This window comes from Hipposideros armiger, unplaced genomic scaffold (genome assembly GCF_001890085.2).
Source record: "Hipposideros armiger isolate ML-2016 unplaced genomic scaffold, ASM189008v1 scaffold_964, whole genome shotgun sequence".
NCBI classification, from domain to species: Eukaryota; Metazoa; Chordata; class Mammalia; order Chiroptera; family Hipposideridae; genus Hipposideros; species Hipposideros armiger.
In genome coordinates this window covers 180,247-195,809 of record NW_017732314.1, presented here as the reverse complement: position 1 = coordinate 195,809, position 15,563 = coordinate 180,247, and the positions used below count along the sequence as shown (strand labels likewise).

Sequence of the window (15,563 nt, the reverse complement as noted above, 5' to 3'; positions counted from 1 at the left end):
GCTGACTAAGTTGGCAGGCGCGCAGCTCCAAGGCAGCAAGCGAAGAAAAATGTCCAGCGACTTTAAGTTCTGATGGAGCCAAGCACAGGCGATTGACAAAACAACTTTACTGCTTTCCTTTAATGGTGACGCCCCTGGAAGTTGGCCCTTCTCTTGTTTGTGCCCAGTCCCAGCCTACGCTAAGGGAGTGCTCCTTGCTTTCTGGGTCCCTTGCCCACAGAGGCCCTGTATGACTTGGCCCTGTGGCGTTCCCATGAGTGTGGAGCGGTTCAGTCCGACTCATGTAACTACTTACTCAGGCTTTGGCCCCGGAAGACCCAGGATGGATTGTCCTGTCCTCCCCCAGGCAGGAGCCGCAGGACATAGTAAACAAAAGGATGGATGGGATGCAGGAGTTAAATACGATTTAGCTTTCATTCCAGGTTCTTCCGGGAGGACCCAGAAGCCCTAAACCTTTTCTTTGCCACTATTGCAGTCAAAACCCTTGATTAGTGAAGGGGAATGTGGAGAAGGCTCCCAAACTCTTCTGGGCAGTTTGGGGGTTCTTTTGAATTTGGGAAGAGAATCTTGAGTAGCATTTTAACCTTCCGAGAAAAAAAATTAAGCCAACAGCAAGAGATAAAGGCTTGAGTGTGTGCAGCTAGCTCCCAGAACAATGCAAGGAGCTGGCTGGCCACAGAGTTTATTTTCAATACATATAAATCAACCTGCCTGCACCCAGCCCGACAGCCCAAGACACGGAATTAATATGACGCTCCATCTCACTTTGGCAGTGACAGTGTAAAAAAAAGTTTCTTTTTATTCATTTCATTTTCAGCCCATTCTCATAACTGCACATTTACCCCCAAAATACTTCCTCCAGCCGCCAACCCCCTCACTAACCCTCTCCTCAAACTGCCACCTTCCTCTCCCCCACCCCATGCCACCGGTCACCCTCCAAGCCTGGCAAGGTAGTGTGTCCTCCTAACCTTTGGGTAGGCGGGGAGCATTCCCACAAAGCGCGCCTCATTACGATTAATCACCGTCCTCGATGTATATGTAGAAGTGTATCTAGGTCTACGCCGGCTGCCTCACCAATTGGCAATAATCAAGATCACAGATTACACAAAATAAATCATATTTAGTATCCCACTCAGGGCAACAAGCAGCCCTGTGCCCAAAGATTTCCATTTTGTCATGCAATTGCTTACCTGAATCCCAATTTATCATAAACCTGGTGTCCTCAGCCTCAGAGTGGGCGCCAGTGGGGGGCAGAGCTAGCCTTCCCCCTTTGTCTGCAGACAACACTGTCCCAACCCTGGTCTTGCGTGCTCGCAGACGCGGCCATATACCCGAGCACACGGAATTCCCGGTAGAACGGTACCAGGCTGAGGTTCAACTACCAATAAAAGCAGGAGGAACGAGTTCGTAGTCCCCGAGCTGGCTTAGCCTGCGCTGCGCGCCCGTCGGTCCACCCGCCCGCCTGTCTGCTCCCAGGCCCAGAGAAGCGGCCACCCGCGCCCCCACCCACTGCTGGGTTCCTGCCCAGCCCTCCCAGGCCCCTCAGAGCTCGAGGTTTGTTTTGCTTTCGGAATGTGGTCCTTTCTGGATTTGGAGAGAGCCCCGGAAACCCCCTCATAGTCGGGAAATACAGACGCTGCCTTCAAATGCGAGCATATTTGTTCACGTGACCCTGAGGGAAGATTGTACTGATTGAGGCTGAAACTTTCACAGCATCCAGCCCCGGAGCGCAGCCAGACCTGGGGGCTGGGAGGAGGGGGCGGGAGGCGTGGGATCCGGGCCCTTTTCCAGGGGCAGACATGGGTGGGTATGGGGATGAAGGAAAACCCCCATCTCACTGCTAGGGGCCGACCTAGCCTGGCCGCTGGCAGTAGACTGAGGCGCTGAGATTCTCTCCCCCACGACCTCTGACCCTGGCCCAGCCTTCCAATAGACTGGTCTGGGGATAAGAAATTTTAGAGGTCGCCTGTCTTAGAGGAGTCTCCGAAGGTGGCTGTGGAGCACCAGAGGCTCAGGGTTCCCTTGACTCCCCCGCTGCGCCCAGTTCTCCGCATCCGCATGCACCCGGGCAATGTGCCGCCTAGGCGGACCCACCGCTCTCCCCCTCGCCAGACAAGGCGATTACGTTGTGGCACAGCGCAGGCTCCGGCCCTGAAGTGGGAGCCTCCTGCTCAGAGACCAGGCCAGTCACCCTGGGAAACCCACCACCACCACATCACCACTGCTTGGGGCCTTGGCTCGTTCCGCGGACGTCGCAGACAAGCAGCCACTTCTGAGAGCCAGAACAGACGCAAACGCAGCCGGCCAGAGCAGGGAGCGGTCTCCCCTCTCTGCATCTCACTCACTCCACCCGGGTCCTGCGCGGCGGAGCAGCCGAGATGCCGTATCGCCGTTTGCCGTGACCTGTGTGCCTCCCGATCCGGCCCCGGCCCGCGGATCCCGCAGGCCCAGCGACGGCCAGGCCTCGCCTTCCCGCTTCCTGCGGCGCCTCCAAGAAGGCATGGGGACTGCGGAATCAGTCCTGGTTGGGCTTATCTGGGGGACGAGGGGGCTTCTGTTTTAGAAATATTAAATCAGGACAGGTTCCCAGCACTTTCCGAGGTAGCAATTTTGCTTTGTCAGAAGAGTTAAGCTCCCCGCAGACTGGACGCCAGTGGGTGGCCTCCAACTCCTGGCTCTGGGTGGCCTCCAGTTCCTGGCTCCTGGGGAACCCCGACACTCTTCCCCAGTCCGACCCGCACCCGGAATCCCACACCATGCAAGGGTCTCCACCCCATCCCCGAAGTCTCGCTTTCACGGCCAGCTCTGCTTCTCAGTGGCAATGGGCACAGAGCAGATACCCTGTTGCTGCTCACAAGGCCTCGGACCGGTGAAGGCGAATGTGTCCTGCAGCCGCAGAAGGGCCGGGGAGAAGGCAGTAAGGTCCTCCGCATCCCATTCCAGAGGCCAAGAAAGTCCCAGAGGGCAGGTCATAGAAAGTCCCAGACCTGTCAGTGAGCCCCTCCTTTTGTTCACCTGGCTGGGCCTGGCTGGAGGCCCAGTCGGGAAGCCTCTTGGAGCCAGACCATGGGTGCCCCCATTTCAACCCCGCCAGGAGGATCCCGCCCCCTAGACTCCCGCCAAGGGCCCAGCAGCCGGCCCGCAGCAAGTGTTAATCTCCAGCCAAAGAGGCGGGCCGCTTTGCGGGAATTTGTCTCCAGGAAAGGATCTAAGCCTTCTTCAATCGGAGCATATGTTCATAGAGCAATAAACCGGAAAGATTTACAGTCCTCGCCCGGCCCCCAACAGCCTCGCACCCTTTCAGGAATTACTTACGATGATTTATCACACCAACCCGGGCAATTGTCACACTGATAAAATAGCCCGGGCCGGTGCCCGCCAAGCCCGGGCCTTGGGAGGCTGTTAGTTGCCAGGCTGCCAGTGGGGCTGAGGAGGCTTTTTGTGGGTTCCTCTCCGGGCCTACCAGGGGATGTCGAAGCGCGTTGGGGTGAGTGGGGTTGGGGTGGGAGGGGAGCCAATTCTCATTGAGAAAAACGCGAACAGCTCAGAGAAAGAGCCCGGAATCTGCACCGGAGTCACTTGCAAAGCACATAAACATTTGTCATCTTTGAATAATTGAATTAATGTGTTATTGTTTGAATGTATAATTCATAACGGAGGAAACTTTGTCTCTGTCTGACGGGGAAATATACACACACCAAAAAAGAAATCAAAACACACACACAATCCCAAAACAACCACCAAATGCAGCCAGCCTCAGCTCGCCGGAAATCATCCTCAAAGCCGAATAGGGAAGGAGGTGAATACAGAGCCTCTCTTCCCCGGATGCCAGAGTTTCGAGCTAGAGGCGAGGAATGCCCGCTGCTGCCCCAAGCCGAAACTGGGGGGTGGGGTGAGGTGGGAGTGAGGTGGCTCTGGGACCTCGAATCTCCTTGGCGTGCAGGAGAAAAAAGGCTGAAATGAGAGCAAGCAGGAGAGACAGCCTTGGCGTGCATCTCGCCCTGGCCTCTCCCGCGTATACCTTCCTCCAGGCTTCTGCTCGCCCCAGGTCTTCTCCTACGGCGGAAGCTCCCTTTTCCCTCTACCTTTATTTTAGAACTTCCCCCCGCCCCCCGCAAAATTAAAAATACAGAAATAAAAGGGAAGAAGGGAAAACTACTTGCTGGGGTGACAGAAGCTGCAGAGCTAGGATGGAGAGGGAGGGGAGTGGGAGAAGCAACTCGGAAATCATTATCTGTTGGTTAAAACCTGCCTGGGGTAAAATTTCAACTCGATTTTATAGCCTTCTATTATGACGCAAAGAAAAATTTACGAGCCTCGCTTGAAAGGAGGGCTGGGGCCTTTTCTCACCGGTTTAAGAATAGGCGGCAGATGCCGTGACAGCGACCATTGTTCCCGGTAGACACAGGCGACCGGGCAACCTCGGCCCGCGTGCGCCAGGCGCGTCCCCCAGCCGGGAGGGTTTTACAATTCGTTGTCTCCGAGCAGCCCGCGCGCACCCTCGCCCCTCGCCCCCTCGCCCCCTTGTCCCCTCGCATCTCTCTCTCTCTCTCTCTCTCTCTCTCTCTCTCTCACACACACACACACACACACACACACACTCGGTCTCTCAGTAATTTTTCATAAGTGCAAAGCTTTGCTGAACCAAAGGTCACCATCCAAGCCACTAACAACTTCTCGCCGGCCCGCGGTTCCAAATCAGGAAGCAAAGGGAACTATTTGTCAGCGGCCCTGACAGCTAAGTTCATTAAGGATTTAAATCTGAAGAAATAAAAGTCGCCAAAATATTTACCTGCCGGCCGCGCTCCCACGCCCGCGGCGGGGCCGGGGGTGGAGGCCGGGGGCGCCGCGCGGCCCCCCTGGACGGGTGATATTCTTGGGATCCCTGCACTTTCCAAGTCGGAGAGAGCCCTTTGCGTGGCAGATTAATGACGACTCCGTGTTTCTTAAGGGACGTGCTGAATTAATTATTTCTCCAATCACGTGGTCGGGACTTGTAGAAATCTATTCTTATCATCTTCCTCGCACTTTGAAAATTCTCCGGGTTATGAAAGGCCCTCCCCCGGTTGCTGGCTAGCCCCGGCCGCCCAGCCCGGCGCGGGGGGCAGGGAGGGCTCCCCAACATGGCGGGCGGGCGGGAAGCGCCTTCTGCCTGCCGAGGGGCCCGATTTACTGTACTGTACTCAAGCGGGCTCAGCTATGGACTCGCTTCCTCCTCATCCCTGCCCGTGATTCAATACATACAGCCGTATTGATGTGTTGGTGGGCACAGGAGGAGCCATTAGCCAGAAGACAGGCAGAGGACAATCATAAAATGTGTCTGAATATTTAAACTTCTGTCTGTGCACTTATAAATACACATGTCCACGCGTCTGAGTCGAGCCCTTCCATATATTAAGTACACATGTCTGATTTTACGCATTCTGCTCATTTCCTGTCGCGCGCAACCCCCCCCCCATCTACTTTGGGACTCCTGTTTTGGCCCTTCTTCAAGGCAAGCCAAGATGTGAAAAAGCCCTCGCGATAAAAATAGCGCACGCCACTTTTTATAGTGGGGGAGTGTTTATTGTCGTCTGGAGGGCGGAGGGGACGCTGGGGGAAGGAGGGGCAGGTGCTGGAGACCCCAGTGGGGCTGAGCAGCACCGCAAAAGTAGAAGGAGCCCAAGATTGGAGGCCAGAGGGGTCGTGTCCGAGCAGCTACTGGCCAGTCCCAGGTCGGCCCAGAACCCAGCACTAGACACTCACTCCTAGAGTTGGAGGTGAGGAGGTCTCTCACCCATCACATAACAAAAAAATACCTGAAGGAGTCTGGGGGTGACTGGGGCCCCACAGAAAGCCAACCTGGAGCCTCTTTTAAGCCCAGTAATTTATTTTCCTTATAAAAACTAATGCCCAACACCCAGCAACCTCAGTTCAACCCCAGGCTTTTCAATGCTCATAAAATTTGGTGGCCAAATTGGAACTATGTATATATGGGGGGAGGGGATAATGATAGAATTGCTTCACCTGACACAATTTAACCTTCATATGCTAGGAACATTGCAGGAAAAATTTTAAAAGTTTATATTGAATGTTAGTTTTCATAAGACTTAATGAAGAATGCTTCTGTGGAGGCACCAAACAGGAGGGCAATTTTGCTATACCTTTTATTATTTCAAATATAGATCAATGAGTTACATCAAAACTACAGGCAACAATTAGTATAAATAATACTTTAATCAGTGGCAGCAGAACATCGGTCAATTCTATTTAAAAAGCATCTTGTGTGAACAGACACCATGGACTGACTGACAATGTCATCACCCAACAAAAGGCTGCAATGGACAAAGTGAGATGGGAGTCTGGAGCAATGCCCTCAGCAAACACTTCACTCCCCCACCCCAGTCACGACCCAAACACAGCTTAAAAACAAAACAAAAAAAACCACCAAAACAAACACTTCTGGCTCATATTTGGGGGAACAAACTGGAAACAAATAAAAGCAAATGGGCACTGAGACTTTCCACATCTAGCTTTCTCCAGAGCATGTTCCCAGATGGAAACTCACTTCCTTCCCTGACTTAGGTGGTTGGGGGGCCCTGCTTCTTCCCCAACCCACTCCTGTGGGCCCAAATGGACACTGGGGTCCAATTGGGACCTCAGGGTTGAGGGTTGCCCTCTGGGCCATCCAAGCTCCATTAACATTTCAAAAGACAATCCCTAGAAGCTGAGAGGGAGAGCTGAGACTTATAAACAAAGAAGTTGGGGTTTTTTTATTAAGTTATTTTTCTAAATTGTGGGGCCATGTTTGAGAAGGAGCTTGGATTTTTTTCATCAAAACATGCCTCTTGGCTCTCTTTTGGGGCAGGGGTGAAGGCAGTTAAGTGGTTTTGGCATTTGGTCTGAAGCTGGGGTGAGAAACCTAAACTTTCTGGGAAGGGGGAAATCTATATAATAATCTCTATAATATATAGTAGTTGGATGTTGTGACAATATATACTGTTCCCCGTCTCAAGGAGAAATTCAACGTATTCACAGATTTGGGTTTTCAGAAAGAATTTTAGCAACTTTCCAACTTGCCCAAGTATAGCAGCTCTTTTCAAATGTTACATCCAAAGACTGCTCTCCGTGTTAGAGGGGAAAAAAGAAGAGAAGGGTAGTTAAGAGTCCAAAAGGTTAAGGGTTTAGAGGTCAGTCCTCCCGGCTGAAATACAGCTAATCGAATAGAAAATTTGTCCTCTGGATGAACCTGATTCTGTAAATTAGCCGAACTTCAGTAAAATACCTTTTCAGCTTCTCAACGTGAGGGCGTCAGAAAAAAGACATCTTGACTATGTATGAACTCTGTGCTTTTTGTCATAGAAACAATGATGCGAATAATGCAGGAATATCCATCTTTAATATCCCGACGTGCCGATATTCAAGTATTGCCATGTGCAAGTCTGAGAGCCAGGCTCACCCCAAGGAGGAACAAAGAGCTGTCCCCAGGGTCTAATACAAAAGACCAAGGCTTGGAAGATACTTTAGAGAAGTGGAATTTCAGCCTAGGGACTCCAGTGAATACCTGCCCTCAGCTCTCAGGAGACACCAAACCAAAGAACATGCCTGCAGAGAAAGTTCCCCCCCCCCTCCACTTAAATGTATTTTTAAAAACACCACTGTAACCTTCCAAAGTGTTCTGAAGCACTGAAAAAATAACCTCAATTCTGAGTCTCCCTTTCAAGCTCACCCTTTCTTCCTCCCCCTTTTTGTCACTTTTGGATAGCTACAACCAGGGGTTTCTTTTTGGAGTCCCAGGCTTTGGGGTTTAAACTTCCTAAGCCTTGTTTCATTTGAGTATATGAACTCTGGTCCTTACCTTTGACTCTCTCTTTCCCCCTTATCCCTAAGGGTCAGCATTTTAGAAAAATGAGCTTTGAACCCTTCCCAAGCAAGGCATAAGAAAAATGACTAAAGAACATCTCTCCTGTTGTTTGAGTGATTGTTTTAAACCACTATTCTCAAGGCAAGAAAGAGGGCCTGAAAACTTTTATACTTATACAATTTCTGCTTCTAATTAATGGGCTGAGAAAAACGTCCTTAGATTTGTTTTAAAAATAAAAACTTCAGGGGAAAAAATCCTAAGACCAACTTTAGTGGACTTCTAGGTTTAATTAGTTTTCTTTCTTTCTTTTTGAAAGCAAGACTTCCTCATGTTGCTACTTTCTCCCTACTGCACATCCCCTTTTCAATATAGGCCATACACCAATTCCTATAAAATACTACTATGTGGGGCATTTGGGCATTTGGAATCCAGTTGGAACAGAAAATTCAGTCATTACCTAATGATCCAGAACATAGAGGTTTTGTTTTCTTTCCCCAGAAGGAAAATGTTGGACCATTTGTTTCTTTCTTTTTTTCCTTTCCTTTAATTACCCAGAACTGGTTGTAAGCACAATGCTGAAAAAAGCACATGTGAAAATATATTTTCAAGAACTCAACTCTGAGTGGACCCTTTGCTTCCCTCTAGAAGGGTTAAGGGTCCCCTACACATATTTCCCCCGGAGTGGGGAGGGGTACAGTTCAAAATGCCGGTTAGAGCCAGAAGTTAAGTCTACACATCTCTGATTCTGCTCCCTGAAACTCAGCCCCTTTCACCATCTTAAGGTTTTTGGCATTAAGATGTCAATTATGTCTGTATTCCATTCCCCAACAAATAAATATTGAAGCAAATATAATCTAAACATAAAATAACCCGTTTCCACTTCCTTCTTAGACTCATTTCTTTGGGCATAGGGCCACTAGGAGCAAAAAATATATATATTTTTTCACACTGGAAATTATATAGACAACCCAGAAAGTTCAGAAATCCTGGCCCAGCTCTTCTGCTTCCATGAAAGCACCTAGCACAGGGGTGGCCAACCTTCTGCTTCAACTCCCCCACATTTTTAAACCACAAAGATCCCTGGAGGGGTGTGGTGGGGGAGGATGTTCAAATTCACACTGGGATAAAGCATTCAACCTTCATTTGCAAATTCAAAATCCAACAGCAGAGATTTTCATGAGTTTAATGACTCGCCAAGGTTTTATGTTTCAGTAGCTCCTGCCATGTGATAATATGCTTAGAGAGAGAATCCCGCCCCCCTCCCACCCCCATCCCAGCTCCAGGGAGGGGGCTGCCCTCGGGCAAGATGCTAACCTAGTCCGAAGGCGGCCTGTTTGTCCCAGGTCCACCCCACAGTACCTTAGAGCCCAGCGAGGTGACAGCGGGCCCGGCCTGCCCCCGCAGCTTCGGCTCAGCCGGGAGTGCAGGAAGGGATGGGCCCAGGGTCCCCACTTCTATAAGGTCGTCAGGTCCGTGTGGTGGTCCTTGGCCAGTGGCTGCAAATGCTGGCTGGGGGCAGCTGAGGAGGAGCAGGAGGAGGAGGACGAGGACGAGGAGGACCTGCCTTTGGTGTTGGGCAGCTTGTGGTCTTTTTTCCATTTCATTCTTCGATTCTGAAACCAGATCTTGATCTGGCGCTCCGACAGACACAGGGTGTGAGCTATTTCGATCCGACGGCGCCGCGTCAGATACCTGTTAAAATGAAATTCCTTTTCCAGTTCTAGGACTTGCTGCCGGGTGTAGGCCGTCCGGGACCTCTTGGGCTCCCCGCCAGTGTAGTTGGGGTTCACTGCGAGACAAAACAGACAGCACGCGGTCAGGTCAGCGCCCGGCCACTAGTTAGGCCCCTAGCCACCACGCTCACTTCCTGGCGCTCCCCGAGGCCCGAGGCCCTCCCTGAGCTCCAAGCTTGCTCTCCCTCCCTCCCGCCCTTTCTCCCCAGAGCACACGCTCACTCCTACCCACACCCTGACACCCACTCACTCCCTCACACTCACAAGTGGGGATCCCCAACCGTGCTCCCTTCTCCCAGGCCCACCACAAACTCGGGAATTTCCAAGTATTTTGGAAACCCCCTTCTCCTCTGTGCTCCTTGCGCTCTGAAAATGGAGTTCGCCCCCACCCCACCCCCATCTCCACCCCCCTTTTCGCCCACAGACAAGCAGCCAGCCACATGGTCCTGGCCAGCTCCCTCAGCTATAAAAATTTATGGAGAGAGTAATTGCGGCTCCCACTGAAGCCCCACATGCCCTCACCCACTCGCATCCCTTCCCAGGGCCCAGGCCGCTGGGCTGGGGTGGGGACTCGGAGGTCGCTGGGCCCCGCGCCTTACCCGAATTCACGTGCACCTTCTTCATCCATGGGTAGACCACAGCCGACTGCTTGAGTGCTGTCCCGGGGGGCGGCTGCTTGGGGCCGCCGGGCTGGCTGCAGGCCCGGGCGCCACCAGGCAGGGGCACGGGCGGGGGCGCCGGGGGAGCAGGGCACGGCTCTCCTGGAGCGCCGTAGTGGCCACCGGGTTCTTGCCCGTGACCCCGATTGGGCAGCGCCGAACCGGGCCCCGGGCCGCCGCCGCCTCCGAAGGTCTGCTCACCGAAGTCTGGCCGTGGGTAGAGCCCCGGGGGCTGGAAGTCGGCACCCTGCGTGCTGCCGCTGTAGTAGTCGGCACTCTGCTCGCCTAGGTAGCCGCCCTGCAAATATTCCTCACACGGAGGGAACTTGGGGTCCACATACTTGGAGTTCACCATATACGAACTCATGGCCATTAATTTCAGAAGGTAGAAAATACTAATTTTTCTCGTGTTGTCTTTTTTTCTCCTTCCATAGGGCCCTCCTACTTGCTGTCAACTGAATAAAGTTGGCGGCCATGTGACCAGGCCAGCCAATAGCGAGGGAGCGAGTTTATCACCGGGTTGGTGAGCATCTCATAATTTTTACAAATTTAACTAAATAACATACGTGTAATCAAGTGACTCGCTGTGGCACGTTTGAGGGCCCCCATCATATGTTAATATAGTTCTAGCCCCCAGCACCCTCATTCCTCAAAGGTAATCCCAGCTTTTGTCTTCCACTGACTTTCTAACCTCAAGTGCCCTCTCACCCCACTTGAAAGCAGCCCCCCAAAATGGGTACAGTTCAAGGGGGGATGAATGCCCATATCTGTTTGGGTGTAGAACACCAAAAGGCAGGTAGGTAGTAGACAAGGCAGCTTCTGAGTTGGGCAGAGTACCCCCAGGCAGGCCAGGCTCTAGCCCAGACACAGGAACGGGGACTCTGCCATACAAAGGCCGAGTCCCGGCTTTGTCTTCGTCAGGGTCACCCAAAAGTTACCACAATCTGGCTGGCCAGAATCAATTGAGGCAATGAGTAACCGCCAAGCATTCTGCGAGTGCCCAAGCCAGGGTGCTTCTAGCCAAAGCCGGGACTTGACAGTATAACAAGAGGCCCGTTGCCTCGGACGGTACAGCTGAGGGGTGGGCCAGAAAGGTGGTGAGGGTGTCCGTACCTCACCCAAATGAGCCCCAAAGGACCCTGCACGCCTTCCCATCGTGCCTCCTTCCCACGCGGCAGCCCCCTCACTGGCACCATCTGACTTCATACTCCTCCAGGGCAGAGCTGGGGTTACCTGGCCGCCCACTTCACGCCCCAGCCCCCCAAAACTTAGCCCTTTCACCCTGGATTCGTGCAACCAACTAGGGGTTTACACAAGAGCCTCTGTTTAAAGGTTGAGGAGAGTCTCTAGGAAAACGGTGCTCTGTGACACCAGGCTCAGTCGATCTTGCTGGAGTCCAAGGTAATAAAACAAAAAGAGGCAACTGACGCGCCCAGGATGCTTCTGGACTTTCCTTCCGATTCAGGCTATTTCGGAGAAATGTGAAGTTTTTGCATCGACCATATATTCCCCTAGAATCGAATCTGTGACTATGTGGATACCACACAAATTCGGTTCTACAGGGTATATATAGACAACGTTACTACCTCCGGGTTCCACCCAAATCGGGTACCCAGACGGCTGGCAGCCCTGGCCTCGGAACCACCCGCATTTTCAGAGATGGTTCAGGTAGCCTGAAGGGCTGGGTGGCAATTTGCAGCAACGAGTTCCCCATCCTTGTACCAGGACGGGTGTTACCCAGCAGCCAAGGAGCCAAAACAGTCTCTTAAGAAAGAAAGAAGAAAAAAAATAATCCATCCCAGAAATGGCGGTTTTATTACCCCCTCTCTGGATCCAAATACCTCGCCCCCCCTTATCATGTGGTATTTTCCAGAAAGGAGCAAATGCCCTCAGTAGCAGAAGAAAGAGGCAACAGGGGAATATTCTCCATCCACTGCAGGGCAAGCCAGGTTGGCTGACAAAGCTAGTCCTCCAAGAAGTCGCGCATTTACCTTCCTGGGCCCTGAGCCCGGCTGGCCTCTCCATCCGGCTGCTGCTGCAGACCCCCGAGGCAGGCGCTGCTTGCAGGCACCGAGCCGCCCTGGGCTGGGGCCGGCACACTAATGGTGAAGGGCAGGGCGAGGGGTCAGTCGAAATCATTTACAAACATATCACAAAGTTTCATTATTTTTGCTTTGCCGACAGCAGCACACAAGAGTACAAAAGTTCACGAATTGCACCCGCCCCAGCGCCTCAGCGCTGTCTGGGGCTCACCCCTCGGTTCAGGGCACCAAGAGCACAGAGGCACTCAGGGCCCTGATGGATTTCAGGGGCAGAGGGATATCCAGGCTGGAGTGGGGTTCTTGGACCTCTGATCATAGGCCAGAGGTGTTGACAATTTTTAAAATTGTTTTTATTTTCCTCTCATCATTCAAAAATTAGTTTCAAGCCTCAGCCTGGGCCTGATAGGGTAGAGCAGGAAGACTCCCCTCCGTCCCCGCAGCCTGGCAAAATTGTCTGCCTGCTTCTACTCTGCACTTTGCACACTCCACCCTACATCCCAATCTTTTGGTTCCAGTGCTTTGGCAACTTTGTAGGGTCTTCCTAGGTGCCAATTCTAACAAGAGCTCTGAGGTTGCCCCATGCCCAATTCCCTTGTCCCGGGGAGGTTCCCCCCAACTTCCCCTAATGCCAAGTGCTCCCAACCCTACCGTCTTCCTGGAGACACTGGGCCTAGGCTTTATCCAGACAAATTGGGGGAGCCTGCTGGGCCAGGTGGGGACCCGGTGAGGGTACACATTTTCATATTTGTTAGACGCTGTGACCTGCATTTCACCTTATTGCTCGACTTGTTCAGACAGGTCAAAGCCAACGAGTTATTGATGAACAAAAGCGTTAAATATTCACCTCCCGCACAACTGCTCATACAAATGCTTTTGATTTCTCAGGATTTTGAGCTGTGTTCAGCTACAGGGTGCGAATGTGGGTTTTCAAGCAAGGAGCCTCAGCAGAGTTAAGCACCCAAGAGCTAGGGTGGCGGCAGGAAAGGGGCAAGGCAAGGGGGTCCTGAGGACACCAGATTTTCCAGCCTGGAGCCCAGAACCTGTGTCACTTGAGCTAGCATGATTTGTAGAGGGGAACTGTGTATTGGTGAAATCTCCACTTATGGGGGCCAGCGCAGCACCCAGGTTGTCTACAAGGCTGACCAACCTGGAGGGCAAAGAAATCTGACCCAGAGCCACGTCCCAACATCTCTCACCCTGAAGAGAAGGTGTTTCACCAGAGAGGGAGGGTGCCTGAGTCCTACCACTCTCGCAAATTCCATCTCCCATCAAAATAAAACTATCTCCGTTTTGCAGTGAGGGAGGGGCCACTGTTTTTTTCCATGATTCTCCTGCCACTACCATCATCTTAATGAGACAATCTTCCAGGAGACGTCACGGGCCTCCTCAGAAATGTACCTGTCTTCCGCGGCACGTGCAACGCAGAAAAATCCAACTTCCGAGCCCAGGACCCCAAGAATGTATGCCTCCACCTCACCTCTCCCCATCCCCCAATATTTGCCTGCAACACCAGCGGCTCTGGCTCGGAAATTCTCGAACTGCAGTTACAGTAAAGCAGAAGTGACCAACAAGGGCCGTATTCCTCTCTCCTCGCTCAGCCCATGTCCCCAACCCAGAGCCCAAACCGCTGAGGCTGGGGCCGGGGGAGGGGCGAGGAGGGACTTCTACCTAAAGCTCAGAATTCACAGTCCTTGCCAGAAGCGGGTCCACTCAACACACCCACCGTACAGGGTTAAGTTTTGTTTTTTTATTTTTTTTCCGTCTCTCTTTCTTTCTTATTTGTATAAAAATCAAGAGAAGGTTGGGCCAGGCAGGACCGGGTTAAGCTGGGCTGGCTTGCAGAGGGAGATCGCGTTGTCTTGGTGTCTCGCAGGTTGGTTCTAGCAGAAGGCGATACTCGCCGCAACTTAATAGGGCGGGCTGCTAATTAGCTGCAAGCTCTTAACAGAAGCGTACTCCGTGGCAGCGCTGCACCTGTGCGAGCTGGACAGACCTGGGGAGGCCCAGAAGGTCCTGGGAGGCCCAAGAAGACAAGGGCGAGAGCCCGCGGCACATTTCCTTAGTTAGGTGACTGTGAACCAGGCCCCCAAAATCTTTCCAGGAACTCAACTTAGAGCCTCCACCTCCAAAGCGAGCTCTCCTCCAAGCGCCAGGCCAGGGGAGGCAGGGCCGTTCTTCCACCCGCCTACTCCCCTGGCGCGGCTCTTGCCCACCACCTCCCCAGCTATCAATACCGCCTCCTCGCGATTCGGAAGAAACGGGAAGGTACTTACAGCGGCGGTCTTTCGTGGTCCTGAACCTGTTGCAATGAAAATGGGGGTCACTTAAATTGCACAGGATAATAAAGCAGAGATAGATGATACACAGAAAAATGACAAGGCCCAGACACCCCACCAATACCCAGATCTCCCTGCTTCGGGTGCCCGCCCCCAGGAACTGCGCCAAGTTTTCCGCGGAGCGGGGAGACCGCAGTCTTCAAGGGCAGATCCACAGAGTAGGAGAGTATGGCCCCCATCACCTCCCCCATTCCACGCACCCTTGGACAAAACCTTACTGGTTTCTTGGCCCTACTCAGTCTGCTTGTAACAGTTTCCCCAGTGGGAAAACGGGAAACGAGTAGTAAATGGGCCTTTTGTGTGTTTCCTTGTGCAGAATCGGCTGGGTGGGCTCGGGTCCACTGGGTAGGGAGCAGCCGCTGCATCTGTCCCCAGCCCCAGCTTCCCGTTGTCTCGCGTTGGGAGCAATTTAGCCCCCTTTCCCAGTTTCAGATTAGTTTCAAATTCCCCAACCCCCAACTAATGCCCCCCAAACCTGTCTTCTCCTTCCCAAAGAAGGACCAGACTTGGCTGGGACTTGCCTTCCCACTTCTGCTCCAATTGAAAACAAAGAGCAATTTCCAAGGGAAATGAGGACCCAAATGATAACCTAGGAGGAGGAAAATCGATGGATTTAAAGGTAAATGGCAATGCTTGAGATTGTTATCCAGCTTTATGGATATGAAATCATTTTGTCAGCATTGCTGCTGGAGAACCCACAAAGCAATCTTACAAAGCAGAGGTCCTCACAGGGGCTGGTGTTCAGCTTTAAGTTTTCAGTCTCTTCTAGTTTTATTCTAGGATGGCATCCTTCTCTGAAAAAAATCTCAGAGGCAAGGCCATCTCCATCTTTATCCTTTCTCTCTCTCTCTCTCCACCTAGACTACCACTGTCTTATTCCACTTCTGAAACAGATGCTACATATGGGAGGAGAGACACAGTAATTCCCTCTTGCTAGGTGGGAGCCCTCA

At 52.3% G+C, this 15,563-nt stretch overlaps 1 protein-coding gene across 1 annotated transcript; it reads right to left on the bottom strand.

The window, feature by feature from the left end:
* Nucleotides 1-9,010: 9,010 nt before the first annotated feature.
* Nucleotides 9,011-11,831, bottom strand: HOXD4 (homeobox D4). The gene is made up of 2 exons (XM_019630876.1): nucleotides 10,176-11,831; nucleotides 9,011-9,632 (listed from the first exon to the last, which is right to left on the bottom strand). The coding sequence occupies exons 1-2, from the start codon at nucleotides 10,606-10,608 to the stop codon at nucleotides 9,298-9,300; spliced, it is 768 nt and encodes a 255-aa protein (XP_019486421.1). The 5' UTR covers nucleotides 10,609-11,831; the 3' UTR covers nucleotides 9,011-9,297.
* Nucleotides 11,832-15,563: the final 3,732 nt, after the last annotated feature.

What these genes read in the sequence shown, in the direction of transcription:
- HOXD4 (XM_019630876.1), bottom strand. Translation starts at nt 10,608, where the DNA reads ATGGCCATGAGTTCGTATATGGTGAACTCCAAGTATGTGGACCCCAAG. An exon ending in GAAGGTGCACGTGAATTCGG is followed by an intron (nt 9,633 to 10,175) that starts GTAAGGCGCGGG and finishes TTTGTCTCGCAG; the next exon opens with TGAACCCCAACTACACTGGC.